The sequence below is a fragment of the Heterodontus francisci genome, chromosome 48, assembly GCF_036365525.1.
Source record: "Heterodontus francisci isolate sHetFra1 chromosome 48, sHetFra1.hap1, whole genome shotgun sequence".
Classification (NCBI taxonomy): Eukaryota; Metazoa; Chordata; class Chondrichthyes; order Heterodontiformes; family Heterodontidae; genus Heterodontus; species Heterodontus francisci.
Genome location: NC_090418.1, coordinates 3763616 through 3779931, shown reverse-complemented (window position 1 = coordinate 3779931; position 16316 = coordinate 3763616). Strand labels below are relative to the sequence as shown.

The window sequence follows — 16316 nt, the reverse complement described above, 5'->3', positions numbered from 1 at the left end:
ACCTCCAGACCACATCTTGTGACATCCCAAAGGGTATCGCATAAATCAGTTATTTGCAAAAGCCCACAATCATGAATAAACAAATAACTAGTGTTTTTTCTTTAGGTGAAGTAGCTGAGGGAGGATTGTTGACCAAGCCAGTGGGGATTTTCCTGCCCTTTAGTGGAATTAGTGACTGCCCCATTAACCATTGGAGCAAGCATTGGGCGGCGCAGTGGTTAGCACCGCAGCCTCACAGCTCCAGCAACCCGGGTTCAATTCTGGGTACTGCCTGTGTGGAGTTTGCCAGTTCTCCCTGTGTCTGCGTGGGTTTCCTCCGGGTGCTCCGGTTTCCTCCCACATGCCAAAAGACTTGCAGGTTGATAGGTAAATTGGCTATTATAAATTGCTCCTAGTATAGGTAGGTGATAGGGAAATATAGGGACAGGTGGGGATGTGGTAGGAACATGGAATTAGTGTAGGATTAGTATAAATGGGTGGTTGATGGTCGGCACAGACTCGGTGGGCGGAAGGGCCTGTTTCAGTGCTGTATTTCTAACTAACTAACTAAAAAAGAAGGTCTTTGTTTAAACATTCCAAAGAACTTGAAAAAAAAATTCAAGGAAGGCATTTGGCCTAAACTCAAAGACATGCAGAGAAATTGATGGAGCTAGATCTGTTCACATCAGGGGTAGTGGATGTGGGGGTGATAATGTACCCCAAGGGAGCACGGTGCAAGTTTTTAAAATCTTTATGGGGGTGGGAGACATTTTGTTGAAGCAGTTGGAGAGTTGGGTATATGGGAGTCCAGAATTAGGGGCCATAAATAGACAGTCACTAATAAATTCAATAGGAAATTCATGAGAAACTTCTTCACCCAAAGAGTGGTGAGAATGTGGAACTTGTTACCACAGGGAGTGGGTGAGGTGAATAACAGATGTATTTAAGGGGATGCTGGATAAAAACGTGAGGGAGAAAGGAATAGAAGGATATGGTGATAGGGTGAGATGAAGAGCGGTGGGAGGAGACTCGTGGAGCATAAACACCAGCATGGAGCAGATGGGCTGAATGGCCTGTTTCTGTGCTGGAAATTCTATGCCACAACCATGGGAGCTTCAGGGCTGTCTTATCACATTTAAGACTTAATTTGCAAAAGAAGCCATCTGTTACTCAGCACGGTGAATGTGAACATGATTGAGACAGTCAGTAAAGAAACTGATCAATCCCAGCTTCATTGTGTTAAATAATATTTACCCTAGCTCTAGTCTCCCCCACAAGTGGAAACATCATCTCTACATCTACCCTGTCAAAGCCTTTCATAATCTAAAGACCTCTCTCAGGTTACTCCTCAGCCTTCTCTTTTCCAAAGAAAAGTGTCCCAACCTGTTCAGTCCTTCCTGATAGGTATAAACTCTCAGTTCTGGTATCAATCTAGTAAATCTTTTTTGAACCTTCTCCAGTGTTTCTACATCCTTTTTATAATATGGAGAGCTGAACTGTGCTCCCAAGTGTGGTCTAACCAAGGTTCTATACAAGTTTCACAAACTTGTCTGCTTTTCAATTCTAACCCTCTAGCAATGAACCCCAATGTTCTGTTCCTGTTTTTTTTTGTGGCCTTATTAATCTGTGCTGCAACTTTGATTTGTGTTCCTCTACCTCATTTAGACACTTATTTGCCAATAAGAGAATCTTCAATCTCAAAAGGAGGCAAATGAGATACTAAGTGAAAACGACTATGCTAAGATTCATCTTGGGCACTATTTCAGGTTAAACTATGACAGTAGAAGAAGGAGAGAGACAAACTGGTGGGGGTGGGGTGTGGAGGAGAAGTGGGAAGAATGTCAGCAGCACTTCACAGACCCTGTCAATGTTTGGAATTTCCTCTGATTAGGGCAGTGGGGGAGAATAAGTCTGGAGTCACTCAAGGCAGTTAGACGCTGTAATTGGGGCGTTCACCTTTTTGTGGAAAGGTGAGCTGGGTGGGCCAAATGAGCTCCTTCTTCTGCAGTGACTGGGATGGAGGGAGGGGTGATTCATCCTTAGCCCCAACCATGAGGAAGATGAACCTCTTTGAAGCAAGTCTTGCACCTGGATCACAATGGCTGCACAGCCTTTTCTTTTCCCCTTCCCAAAGTGCTCTGTGATGCTTTTTCCCTCATTGTAGAGCTTCTGTACTTTGTTTGACATTAACCTGCATCTTTTTCCTGTTTTAAGGCCGATCATTTTAACAGTTGCCAAGTGCTGGGACCCATCGCCTCAGGGTTATTTCACTTTGCCCAGAAGTAAGTATCATGCCAGCTATGTGAAGACTTAACTTTCTGCTGCATTTAAAAGCAGAATGTTCTGTGCTGCAAATAAATTTTTATTGACTTGTGTGCGTTGATTTTTCAATGCCTCAAGCTCATATATTTTAGTGACTTTGACTGTCAGCTTCAGATGTTTCCAGGGCAGGTTTATCATGGATTACATACAGAGTAAAGCTCCCTCTACACTACCCCATCAAACACACCCAGGACAGGTACAGCACAAGGGGTTAGATACAGAGAAAAGCTCCCTCTACACAGTCCCCATCAAACACACCCAGGGCAGGTACAGCACGGGGATTAGATACAGAGTAAAGCTCCATCCCCACTGAGACTAATTGTATTGCTGTTCCAAAGAGCATGTACGATGGGCTGAATGGCCTGCTTCTGTGTTGTATGATTCTATCTGGTGACCCCTGCTGGAAAGTGAATGTTTGTGAACTTTGGATGACGACAAAATCTGGGGCACTTGACACCACTCCCCTCTTCCCAGCGTTTGACTATCTTGTGGGATTAGGGCTCACACAGGAAGATGATTACTTGGACGATGTATTGCATTGCACTTGGTGCAAATGGACCCATAGTCCAGCACAAGCCACTGCTGTCAGGAAAGGAGAAGGCAAATGAGAATGAAAATTATAATGAAAGGAATTTAATTGTGAAGAGTGTTGAAGTGCGTTGTCAATTTATGTTTAGTCGTTGCATCCCTTGGTGAGTTACTATGTTATTCTCTTCCTGTTTTTTTTTGTTGTCTTTCTCCTCTACAGATGTTCCGCACTCACTGATGAGATTCTCTGTGCCTCTTTCTGTAGATGAGCCAATAAGGCCAATTGATCCCGCCGCATGGGTTTCTCATTCTGTTGCGTTGACTGGGGCATATCCAGCTTATGGTGCCAGTTCATCCATGAGCACCATCACTTCGAGCAGCTCAATTACCGAAACAGAGCGTAAGTGACTCCCTTTGGATGGCTCAGCCGTATTGGACAAGGGAAGTTAAACCCTATAGATACCTTTTGGGTTAATATCTGTCCCAGTTAGGTGACGTAGCACTGTGAAACTTTGATACGAGTGGGAGCCAGATTTAAGTATCTTAGCAAACTTCACCTGTGGAATGTGGGTCACTCGTTGCCTCCTGGTAGGAGCATGCACTGCTTAGCCAAGCCAGCGAACTGGATACACAGGTTACAGATCCTCAAATAGCCAGTGTTTAACCAGCTAAAATAGTGCTGCTCTTACAGAGCACTGGTAAGCTTCCTTCTGCTTGTCCAGGTAGGATAACCCTACCATTAAGGTATTGGTTTGCAGCCATTTCTGAAGCTGAATGGGGGGGGAAATTCCACCCCGAGTGACCCATTGACTGCTCCATGTACTCGTTTTTGATGCCGTGCTGTCGAGCCGTGTCCAGAGTACTGTCAATCTTCCTCATTTAGGTGTCAGACTGCTGAGTATGACTCAGGGGATTGACTTGGTTCTAAACTATTGACAGCTATGTCATTTTGGGGGCAACCCTGTCCCCCAAAGAGACTGCACCGCCTCCTCCCCTTCCAGTCCACCAGGATAATAGATATTATGGTACCCAGCGGGAAGTGCCATAAAAAGGAAAGAAAAGGAAGACCTGCATTTAAATAGCGCTTTTCACAATCACCGGACATCTCAAAGTGCTTTACAGGCAATGAAGTACTTTTTGAAGTGTGGTCACTTGTAGGAAATGCAGCAGCCAATTTGTGCACAGCAAGCTCCCACAAACAGCAGTGTGATACTGACCAGATAATCTGTTTTTGTGATGTTGGTTATGGGATATTGGCCAGGACAGCAGGGGGAATGCCCCTGTTCTTCAAAATAGTGCTGTGGTATCTTTTACACCATCTGAGGGGAGAGACGGAGGCCTTGGTTTCATGTCTCATCCGAAAGATGGCACCTCTGACAGTGCAACGCTCCCTCAGTACTGCACTGGAGTATCAGACTTGATTTTTGTGCTCATGCTCTGGGGTGGGACTTGAACCCAGAACCTTTTAACTGAGAGGTGAGAGTGCTACCCACTGAGCCACAGCTGGAGTGGCGGAACAAAACTTCACACCTCCAGGTGTTCTGTTTCTGATCTTGGCGTGGTAACAAGGGACAACTTGCCTCCACCTATTGTGGTGCCTCTGTCCCTGGTTAGTGGGCTGTTAACAGGGCCTGAGAACTGGTCATGGGCGTGCCAGTCATGTTACAGACCTAAAGATGAACAGCAAGAATAAATGGAGAGAACGAATATTCTGTTTGTGTTGAGCCAGTAACCTCTGTCCTGATCTGTGACAATGCTGATGCTGTAATCGGTTTATAATATCTTTCTCCAGGGTTTGATGACTTTAACTTATCGATCCACACGGACATGATGTCTGTTGCTAAGGCGATGGCTTCCCCAGAATCTGGTCTTGAAGTTCGAGACAGAATGTGGTTGAAAATTACAATCCCCAATGCATTCTTAGGTAGGTTGTTAATCAGACTTGTGTTACCCAACATCCAGATTATTTACACTTCCAAGCTCACAAGTGTAAAATAAGCACAGTAAAGGTGTTCACTGCAAACGTGTGCAGAGTTCTTTCTTCATTAAGATGAAGATACTTAATGTGTAACCATAGTGTTCCAGTGCAGGATAAAGGTCATTTATAGTCTAGCTGTATGAGGCTTCTACTTGTTGGAGAGAAGGGTTATTTACTACATAGCTACAAAGTTACTGTTCCAGGGTTAGGATTACTCACTAACTGTACAGAGTCACTGTTTATTCTCTTCAGCGTTAGCACTACTGTGTAACTCCCTTGGGGAGATATCTATACACTGACTAGTGTGTCTCAGTCCTCTCTCTGAGAGTCCCTTACCTAAGACTGTCTGCCATTCTTGTTTGTGATGATACCTGTTCCAGTTGCCTCTGACCAAACTTTCTTTGCCTGCAGACTCGCTGTTGTAGATGTGATTCAACTAAACCTTGTGTTGCTCGCAGGCTCTGACGTCGTGGATTGGCTGTACCACCACATTGAGGGCTTCCAGGATCGCAGAGAGGCGAGGAAATATGCAAGTAATCTGCTGAAAGCTGGCTTCATCCGTCACACAGTCAACAAAATAACCTTTTCTGAGCAGTGTTACTACATCTTCGGGGATTTCAGTGGCTGCGAAAATTGTGAGTGTGTGAGAGTGGAGCCTGTGTCTAACCTTGGGCAGTGAGGTTTCAAGGAGAGCATTTCAGAAAAATATTTTCCTGTTAAATGGGGTGGAAGTCATGCTACTTGTTAGACCACTTCTGGAGTGCTGACCTCACACAGGATATATTGACCTTGGAGCGGATGCAGCACAGATTGACCAGAATGACACCGGGGCTAAAAGGCTTAAATTGCAAGGACAGGTTTGCACAGACTAGGCTTGTATTCCCTCGAGTATAGAAGATTAAGGGGTGATCTAATTGAGGTGTTTAATATGATTAAAGAATTTAATCTGGTCGATAGAGAGAAAATATTTCCTCTGGTGGGGTGAGTCCAGAACAAGGAAACATAACCTTAAAATTAGAGCAGGGGTGATGTCAGGATGCACCTCTTCACACAAGGGGAGATCTGTAACTCTCTCCACTCCCCCCAAAAAAACTGAGGCTGAGGGTCAATAAAAAAATTTCTAAACTGAGATGGATAGATTTTTCTTCACAACTGACAAATATTAGAAATGTAAAAGATTTTAGGCAAGTAAAGCGGGTGGTGGGGCAAGAGGTAACAAAAGAGAAGGTGCTGATAAGACAAGGTCACAGAGAATAACTGACCAGAAGGTCATGGAACAAAGGCAGATGGTATGTTAATGGTGTGTTGAAAGACAAAGCATTAGTACAGAGAGGGTGTGAGTAGACTGTAAAGCACAAAGCGCTGCAAACACAAACATTAAAAAAAAAAATTGGAAAAAGACAGTGGGTAGGCACAGTAGAAACAAACTAAACACTAAAAAAACTAAAATAAAATAACCAAACAAAAAAGAAAAACTAAACATAAAAAGGAAGGGGCCCCATCATGCTCTGAAATTATTGAACTCAATGTTCAGTCCGGCAGGCTGTAGCGTACCTAATCGGTAAATGAGATGCTGTTTCTTGAGCTTGCTTTCTTTTTTATTTGGTTATTTTGTTTTAGTGCGTTCATTTTGTTTCTACTGTGCCTACCTACTGTTTCTGTTTTTTTTTTAAAAATGTTAATGATTGAGGCAGTTGGGTGCTTTTCTGGAGGGAGAAGGAGTTGAGGTGGGTTATGGGGCTAAGATGAAATGGAGTGGAGTGACTGGACCAAATGGCCTTGCCATGATAATTCCTGTGCTGCTGATTTGACTGGATTTGCATTGAGTTGTTAACTGGTTCGTGTTTCTTTTCAAACTAGACTTGGCCAATCTCTCCTTGAACGACAATGATGGTTCAAGTGGCGCCTCGGACCAAGACACGCTGGCACCCCTTCCTCACCCAGGCACCACCCCATGGCCTATAATGCATTCCTTCCAGTATCCCTACCCGCCACCGCACCCATATTCCACACAGCCACCCAGCTACCATGAGTTAACCACCTATAGCTACGGAGGAGGTGGGAGTGCTGGCAGCCAGCACAGTGAAGGTGAGCAAAGGTTTCGTAGAAGCATATGGCCATTCAGCCCATCATGTCTGTGCCGGAAGGTTTAACTGGGTCAGAAATACTGAATGATTTTACCTGATTTTAGAGTTGGTGTTCCCACTGAATGGTAGTTTGGTGCTTGCGTGACGTGGTTTTCAAAGAGGACCTGCACAAAGTTGGGTAGGGAGGGTAAAGTGAGCAACAAGATTGAACCCAAAGGTAAGAGGGATGAACTGTGAGGAAAGATTTAGAGAAGCTTTCACTGTATTCTAAGAGGGGTGTCCAAATTAGGTCCATGGCTTTCAAAGCTGAGCAGCTGACCCATGAGACAGATCAACCCAGATCTGATGGAATAGGCTTGAGGGGCTGAATGGCCTCCCCCTGTTTCTATGAACTAAGTTGATTCAGTAATGTTTGCTGTTCATTGTCTTAACTTGTTTGAACTGCATGACCTGGAGGTTCGGATAGGGCTGGTCTCAGAACTGTGGTCTCTTTGCTGAATCGGAACATCAAGATGTGTTATCAATAACTTGAGGTACCTGGGAATTAAAGGGAATATGGATTTAAACTTTGTGTGGTACCCTTGTACAGCCCAAAAAGACAACAGGTTTGGAGGCCCCTAGTCAGAAGAGAAGGCAGATAAGTTGGGGGTGGCGGTCCTATTGAGGGATATAAAATATTCAGGCAGCCTCAATCAGGTCAGTAGGATGAGGGAAAAAATTGACGTGTGAATTTGAAACAATCTTCGAGAAAGATTCTTCACTCAAAGGATGATAAACAGAGAGCCTACCAGGTAAGGTAGGAATTGGACGTAGAGAAGGATGCTGGGCTGCCTGTGTTGGATTATTTGGACAAGCTCGTTTAAGTGGCTTTTTCTCATCCTTGACATTGTCTCTTTCTTGGGCTCATGCTAAAATGTTTCATGAGCTGCTTTTATATTGCTTCGGTCCCAACAGCTCCCAGTGCCTTGGGGTCTGTTGTTATTTGGAACTGTTGAAGACGCACCAGCACTGCTCTGAGTTCCAGCCTACACATGGTAGATGAACTCATTCACCCGCACCTGACCATGTTGCATTTGATTGGAGAGTGCTTGCTGGAGCATGTTCCATTCTAGGCATCAAACAATCCCAGATCAGGTGTAGCATGGTTAGGTGCGGGTTCTAGCTTTCATCTCTCACTGTCCAGAAAATGGACTTCGACCCGCACAAACCCAACAACTGCACTAATTTTATCCCACTTCTTGCACCAAACCTAGAATGATTTTGTAATTCTAGAACGCCTTTCACAACCTCAGGACATCCCAAAATACTTTTGAAGTGTAGTCACTGTAGGAGACGCTGCACTTTGTGCTCAAGTCTTTGGGGTGAGACTTGTACCCATGACATTCTGACCTGGAGGCGAGAGTGCTATCCACTGAGCCATGGCTGTCGTCGTCCTTCAGTGACTATGCCAAATAATGCTGAACTACTCCTAATTTATATGCTCTGCGCCTGTGCCCATAGAGGACTGATTTGAGACTGCCAAACTCAGTTCACATAGGATCCTTAAGGGACTTTTACTGTGCATCTAACCTGTGCCATACCTGACTTAGAAATACTCAGTGTTACCAATGGGTGCCAAGCAGAGTATTGCTAATTACGAGCGTCACTGACTGCACTTGTTTTTAGGTTAAAATTTACTCTTTCCATAAAAAAAATCTACACCCAAAAGACACTGCCATGTGACAGCACTGCAGATCGCAGTGGGTGGAGTCAATTGCAGTGATGCTCTTTTCTTTCATTCACAGGATGTGGGCATCACTGGCGAGAGCAGCATTTATTGCCCATCCCTAATTGTCCTTGAGAAGGTGGTGAACAACCCTATTGACATCTGAATGACTTGATAGGCCATTTCAGAGGGCATTTAATGGTCAACCACATTTCTGTGCGTCTGCGTGGCTGAAGAGCTGGTGTAGGCGGGAGGGCCTCAGCTACTTGGATCATTGGGATCTCTTCTGGTGCAGAGGTGACCTGTACAAGAGGGACGGGTTGCATCTGAACTGGAAGGGGACCAATATCCTTGCGGGGAGGTTTGCTAGTACTACTCGGGAGGGTTTAAACTAGTCTTGCGGGGGGGGGGGGGGGGTGGGACCAAAAGTAGTAGTCTCTCCGATGAGGTAGTTGAGGCAAATGTAGAGGTTAAAGCAAGCAAGTCCAGTAGGCAGGCCGGGCAGCGGCAGAACAGGGAGCATGGAAGGTCTGGTAGGCTAAACTGGATTTATTTTAATGCAAGAAGCCTTACAGGTAAGGCAGATGAACTCAGAGCATGGATCGGTACATGGGATTGTGATATTATAGCTATTACGGAAACGTGGTTGAGGGTTGGGCAGGACTGGCAGCTCAATGTTCCGGAGTACCGATGCTTCCAGCGTGACAGAGGTGGAGGTAAGAGAGGAGGGGGAGTTGCACTATTGATTAGGGAGGACATCACGGCAGTACTTAGAGAGGATATCCCGGGGGAATGTCCAGCGAGGCCATATGGGTAGAACTTAGAAATAAGAAAGGGGTGATCACTTTGATGGGATTATATTATAGGCCCCCCAATAGTCAGAGGGAAGTGGAGGAGCATATATGTAGGGAAATTACAGATAGATATAGGAATTATAGGGTTGTAATAGTAGGTGATTTTAACTTCCCTAATATTGATTGGGACTGCCTTAGTGCTAAGGGATCAGATGGGGAAGAATTTGTTAAGTGTGTCCAGGATAGTTTTCTAAAGCAGTATGTGGATGGTCCTCCTAGAGAAGGGGCTACACTCAACCTCCTCTTAGGAAATGAGGATGGGTAGGTGGTTGATGTGTCAGTGGGGGAGCACTTTGGGACCAGTGACCATAATTCTATTAGCTTCAAGATAGTTATGGAAAAGGGTAGGACTGGTCCTCAAGTTGAAGTCCTAAATTGGGGGAAGGCTAATTTCGATGGCATCAGACAGGAACTCTCAAAAGTTGAATGGGAGAGGCTGTTTACAGGTAAAGGGACGTCTGACAAGTGGGAGGCTTTTAAAAGTGAGATAGGAAGAGTTCAGGGCCAGCATGTTCCTGTTAGATGGAAGGGCAAGGTTGGCGAGTTGACGAGGGAACCTTGGTTGATGAGGGATATTGAGGGTCTGGTCAGGACAAAGAAGGAGGCATATGTCAGGTATAGGCAACTGGGATCAAGCGAGTCCCTTGGAGTATAGGGGATGTAGGACTACACTTAAGGAAATTAGGAGGGCGAAAAGAGGCCATGAGATTTCCCTGGCAGATAAGATAAAGGAGAATCCTAAAAGATTCTATAAGTATATTAAGAGTAAAAAGGTAGCTAGGGAGAGAGTAGGTCCCCTTAAGGATCAGTTTGGTAATCTATGTGTGAAGCCACGGGAAATGGGCAAGATCTTAAATTAATACTTCTCGTCTGTATTTACCGTGGAGTGGTCATGGAAGCTAGTGAGTTCAAGGGAGGGAACAGCGATATCCTGGAGCATATCAACATTACAAAGGAGGAGGTGTTGGAGGTTTTGAAGCGCATTAAGGTGGATGAATCCCCAGGGCCTGACCAGGTGTATCCTAGGATGCTAGGGGAAGCAAGGGAGCAGATTGCTGGGGCCCTGGCAGAGATTTTTGTATCATCGTTAGCCACGGGTGAGGTACTGGAAGACTGGAGGATAGCTAATGTTGTGCCTTTATTTAAGAAGGGCAGCAGGGATAAGCCAGGGAACTACAGGCCGGTGAGCCTTACATCAGTGGTGGGAAAGTTATTGGAAGGGATTCTGAGAGACAGGATTTATATGCATTTGGAAAGGCAAGGTCTGATTAGGGATAGTCAGCGTGGCTTTCTGCGTGGGAAATCATGCCTCACGAATTTGAGTGAGTTTTTCGAGGAGGTGACCAAGAGGATTGACGAGGGCAGGACAATGGATGTTGTCTACGTGGACTTTAGCAAGGCCTTTGACAAGGTCCCGCATGGTAGGCTGCTCCAGAAGGTTCAAACACATGGGATCCAGGGTGAGCTAGCCAATTGGGTACACAATTGGCTTGGTGATAGGAGGCAGAGGGTGGTAGTGGAGGGTTGTTTTTCAGATTGGAGGCCGGTTACCAGTGGTGTGCCGCAGGAATCAGTGTGGGCTCTCTGTTGTTTGTCATATATATTAATGACTTGGATGTGAATGTAGGGGGCATGATTAGTAAGTTTACAGATGACACCAAAATTGGTGGTATAGTGGACAGTGAAGAAGGTTGTCTAAGATTACTACAGGATATAGATAAACTGGGAAAGTGGGCAAGGGATTGGCAAATGGAATTTAACGCAGACAAGTGCGAAGTGATGCATTTTGGGAAGTTAAACCAGGGCAGGACATATACAGTGAATGGCAGGGCCCTGGGGAGTGTTGTTGAGCAGAGAGACCTTGAGGTGCAAGTACATAGTTCCCTGAAAGTGGCAACAAAGGTAGACAGGGTGGTGAAGAAGGCGTATGGCATGCTTGCCTTCATTGGCCGAGGCATTGAGTACAAGAGTTGGGACGTCATGTTACAGTTGTACATAACGTTGGTTAGGCCGCATTTGGAGTAGTGTGTGCAGTTCTGGTCACTGCACTACAGGAAAGACGTGATTAAGCTAGAGAGGGTGCAGAAAAGATTCACCAGGATGTTGCCTGGTTTGGAGGGCTTGAGTTATAAAGAGAGATTGGATAGGCTGGGTCTGTTTTCCCTGGAGCGAAGGAGGCTGAGAGGGGACATGATAAAAGTATATAAAATTATGAGAGGCATAGATAGGGTAGATAGCCAGAGTCTGTTTCCCATGGTAGGGGTAACTGAAACTAGTGGGCATAGATTTAAGGTGAAAGGGAGGAGGTTTAAAGGGGATCAAAGGGGTAAATTTTTCATACAAAGAATATTGGGTGTCTGGAATGAGCTGCCAGAGGAGGTGGTGGAGGCAGGAACAATAGCGACATTTAAGAGGCATCTAGACAGGTACTTGAATGAGCAAAGGCATAGAGGGATATGGAATTAATACAGGCAGGTGGGATTAGTACAGATGGGCATTATGGTTGGCGTGAACGCAGTGGGCCGAAGGGCCTGTTTCTATGCTGTACGACTCTATGACTCTCATATCGGCCAGACTGGGTAAGGACGGCAGATTTTGTTCCCTGGAGGACAGTAGTGAACCAGATGGGTTTTTTACAACAACGCAATAGTTCCATGGGTCACCATTACTGATACTACCTTTTTATTCCAGAATGAATTAATTCACTGAATTTAGATTCCTGAGCTGCCATGGTGGGATTTGAAATCTTGCTTCTGGGTTGTTAGTCCTGGCCTCTGGATTACTAGTCCAGTAATGTAACACTATGCTACCGTTCCTTTGTCTTTTCGTAATTTTTAAAATCAATCTTCACTCCTTTGCAGGAAGTCGAAGCAGTGGTTCAAATCGCAGTGAGAGTGAGAGGCGCACAGGCAAAGACAAAGACAGTAAAACTGTGGATTCCAAATCGGGGAGCGGCAGCGAGTCGGAATATTCCACACGGAGCAGCGTGCGCCGAGAGCATGCCGGGAGCGAGCGGTCAGCCCCCAACAGCGAGCACAGCCACCGGAGTCACCATCATTCGGTGATGGGCAGTGTGCGGTCCCACCATTCTGTCCATGCGTATGGACCACCAGGAGTCCCGCTGCAGTACAACCCTCTGATGGTGATGATGGTGCCCCAGCCACCATCGTCTGCCACCGTGCCACCAGGGGCACCGCCCGTCCGCGACCTTGGCTCTGTGCCCCCTGAGCTCACCGCCAGCCGCCAGTCCTTCCATATGGCCATGGGAAACCCCAGCGAGTTCTTTGTGGACGTCATGTGACTCGGACAGTAGTGCAGGACCCATCTTTTTTTGCACCGGTCGCAAAATCGAAGAAGGTGCAATTGAAGATCCCACACCAACTTCGTACACTGTAAATAACGTCACCTTTCATACCATGCTCCACATGGAGCCTACCGCAGTGAAACCCTGATTGAAGATGGCAAGTCTCTGGCTCACTTTTGCGGCAGTTGCTGACTCTGAGAACAAGAGTAGCCATCGCTGGAGCAGAAACCGAGACAAGTATTTTAAAATAAACTGCGTTTTAGTATAATTTAATTGAAGTACAATTAACAAGTGCAATTCTAGCCTTTCATTTCTCTTTTTTTTAAATATTATATACCAAGACCTAGTATTATCCTCCGCTGTAATCACAAGATGTCCCTGTCGAGTTTGTACTGCAAACTCCTCCGCGTCACCTGCAAAAAATTAAATGACTGCACATCGACTGCCCACTAAGCTCACCAGGATGCGTTTGAAATCGCAATCTTGTAGAGTATCTGGCTGCAGCCTTTTAAAGGGCAGTTAAGTTTGCCAGTCACCGGTGCCTTGCAGTGTAACTTAAGAGGAAAGTGGAAGGTCTGGCTTTATTTTTTTTCTAAATTGTAGAATAAAAGTAACACTGTTACATTATTGGAATGTTTTTGGAAGGACAGAAAATTGGTAATCAAGTTATTAGTGCGGTATTGCAATGATTTAGGAGTTTTTAAAAAAATAAAAATAAACTTTCAGTCTTGAATCTTTGCAGTAAACTTGACCTTGTCTCACTGAACTTTTCTATCCTGTTTCTGCAGCTATGGTCTCAATAGGACTTGACATAGAGAGCACATTACGCTTGGTCTCACTTCTTTCTGGAAGCTCACCAACAATTTGCATTTATATAGCGCCTTTAAGGTAGTAAAACATCCCAAGGCGCTTCACAGGAGCAATTATCAAACAAAACATGACACCGAGCCACATAAGGAGATATTAGGACAGGCGACCTAAAGCTTGATCCAAGAGGTAGGTTTTAAAGCACCTCTTAAAAGAAGAGAGACTGGTGGAGAGGTTTAGGGAGGGAATTCCTGAGGTTGGGGCCCAGACAGCTGAAGGCACGGCTGCCAGTGATGGAGCGATTAAAATTGGAGATATGCAAGAGGCCAGAATTGGAGGAGTGCAGAGATCACGGAGGGTTGTAAGACTGGAGGAGATTACTGAGATGGCGGGGGGTGTGGAGGTGGGTGGGGGCAAAGCCAAGGAGGATTTGAAACAAGCTTTGTTTCACTGTGGTAGATGGTGTGTGGTTCAGTGGGTTTATGATTTTTCGAGCCCTCCACCTCCTGTCCCTTTTCTCCTCTGAGGAGGAGGTGAAGGTCGATGGAGTTTCTTTCAGAACACCCCAGCATGTTGTATTGAGCAGTGATCAGGTGGATACGGAGAAACTTTCCGCTGGTGGGGGAATCCAGAACAAATGGTGCCCCAGTCTTAAAATTAGAGCTAGGCCATTCAGCAGCGAAATCAAGACAAAAAGCTTGTATTTCTGTAAATCACCTCTCGCAACCTCAGGATGTCCTAAAGTGTTATACGGCCAGTCAAGTACTTTTGAAGTGTAATCGCATTTGTAATGTAGGAAACACTTGTTTCACACACAAGGTAGTGGAAATCTGGAACTCTCTTCCCTCAAACAGCTGAATTATGGAGGTCAATTGACTGAGAGCCATAGATTTTTGTTGGCTAAGGGTATCGAGGGATATGGAGCAAAGGGGGGGGGGTCAATGGGATTGAGGCACAGACCAGATGTGACTGATTGAAGGGCAGAACAGGCTCCAAGTGCTGGTGCTGCAGTACCAGCTAGTGCTATATGAGTATTCTGCTATGGGGCATGTTCTAGTACCAGACTTGGCCCAATAACTTTAAACTGAGGCTTCATCTGCCTGTTTCAGTGGCTCAGGTGGATACTTGAAGGTTGGATAAAGATGACCAGGGAATTCTCCCAGCCACCCACCAATGAAACCCACCAGAAACAGTTAGTGATAAAAGGCTAATTCATTTTGTGAAACTCTTTGAGATATTTTGAAGTATTAACTGCAGATTTTTCCTTGTCCCATTTCTCTTCTCAGCCCCCTCCCCCCAGCTTGCTCCCGAATCTCCACCGATGCTGATCTGTCTCCCTGTGTCCGAGTAGTTTTCCTGGAGCTTTTCCAAACTATCGGCAGCATTGCCCCACAGTGATATCACTGTCCCTCGGTCAATTGGAGATGTTGAGTAATATCTGCTGAAGGTGAAATTTGCAGTCTTTGTGGAACTCGATTTAGCATGTTGCTATTTGCAGTGGAAATAATGTTTGTGGGGGGGGGGGTGGTGGTGGTGGTGGGGGCTGAGGCGTGAGAAACTATGTCAGACTGAACTATTTCTCTCACCCAGCAATAGAGTTCTGCTGCAGGTTTGGGGAAAGAACTTTGATATAAAAAGTATGTGAGCAATTGGATGAGTTTCCAGAGAGATTAGGTTGAGGGTTTAAGTGATATGGGGGGGAGGTTATGGTGGGGTGGAGGAACACAGCGAAATAAAGGTCAAGGGGGTCTGGTGAGCGAGCAGGTAGGTAGGCTTGACCTATGGGAATGACACTTGCGAGCTTACTTACAGTTAAAGCAGTTTTACAAACATACAAATTAGGAGCAGGAATAAGCCACTCGGCCCCTCGAACCTGCTGCACCATTCAACAAGATCATGACTGGTCTGATTGTAACCTGGACTCCACATTCCTGCCTACCCCCGAAAACCTTTCACCCCCTTGCTTATCAAGAATCAATTTGCCACTGCCTTAAAAATATTCAAAGACTCCGCTTCCACTGCTCTTGAGGAAGAGAGTTCCAAAGACTCAAGACCCTCTGAGAAAAAAAAAATTCTCCTCATCTCTGTCTTAAATGGATGACTCCTTTATTTTTAAACAGTGACCCCTGGTTCTAGATTCTCCCACAAGGGGAAACATCCTTTCAGCATCCACCCTGTCAAGATCCCTCAGGATCTTATATGTTTCAATCAAGTCGCCTCTTACTCTCCTAAACTCCAGCGGATACAAGCTTAGCCTGTCCAACTTCTCCTTGTAAGACAGCCCGCCCATTCCAGGTATTAGTCCAGTAAACCTTCTCTGAAATGCTTCCAGCGCATTTACATCCTTCCTTAAATACGGAGACCAGTACTGTACACAGTACTCCAGATGTGGTCTCACCAATGCCCTGTATAACTGAAGCATAACCTCCCTACTTTTGTATTCAATTCCCCTCCAATAAACGATAACATTCTATTAACTTTTCTAATTACTTGCTGTACCTGCATACATACCTTTTGCAATTCATGCACTAGAACACCCAGGTCCCTCTGCATCTCAGAGCTCTGCAATCTCTCACCATTTAAATAACACGCTTTGTTTTATTCTTCCTGCCAAAATGGACAATTTCACATTTTCTACATTATACTCCATTTGCCAGATCTTTGTCCACTCACAAACTACCTATACCCCTTTGTAGCCTCCTTATGTCCTCTTTACAACTTACTTTCCTACCTATCTTTGTGACATTAGCAA

At 45.4% G+C, this 16316-nt stretch overlaps 1 protein-coding gene across 2 annotated transcripts in view; it reads left to right on the top strand.

The window, feature by feature from the left end:
* dvl2 (dishevelled segment polarity protein 2) overlaps positions 1-13490 on the top strand; it is a 45289-nt gene extending 31799 nt beyond the window's left edge. Inside the window, exons 10-15 of one of the 2 annotated variants that reach the window (XM_068023740.1) lie at positions 2194-2261; positions 3095-3229; positions 4622-4753; positions 5266-5442; positions 6668-6895; positions 12315-13490. In XM_068023740.1, coding sequence (XP_067879841.1) covers positions 2194-2261; positions 3095-3229; positions 4622-4753; positions 5266-5442; positions 6668-6895; positions 12315-12754 — 1180 coding nt within the window. In that variant the 3' untranslated portion in view covers positions 12755-13490. Of the gene's footprint in view, positions 1-2193; positions 2262-3049; positions 3230-4621; positions 4754-5265; positions 5443-6667; positions 6896-12314 lie in introns of both variants that reach the window. The other variant, XM_068023739.1, reaches the window with a different exon arrangement.
* Positions 13491-16316: the final 2826 nt, after the last annotated feature.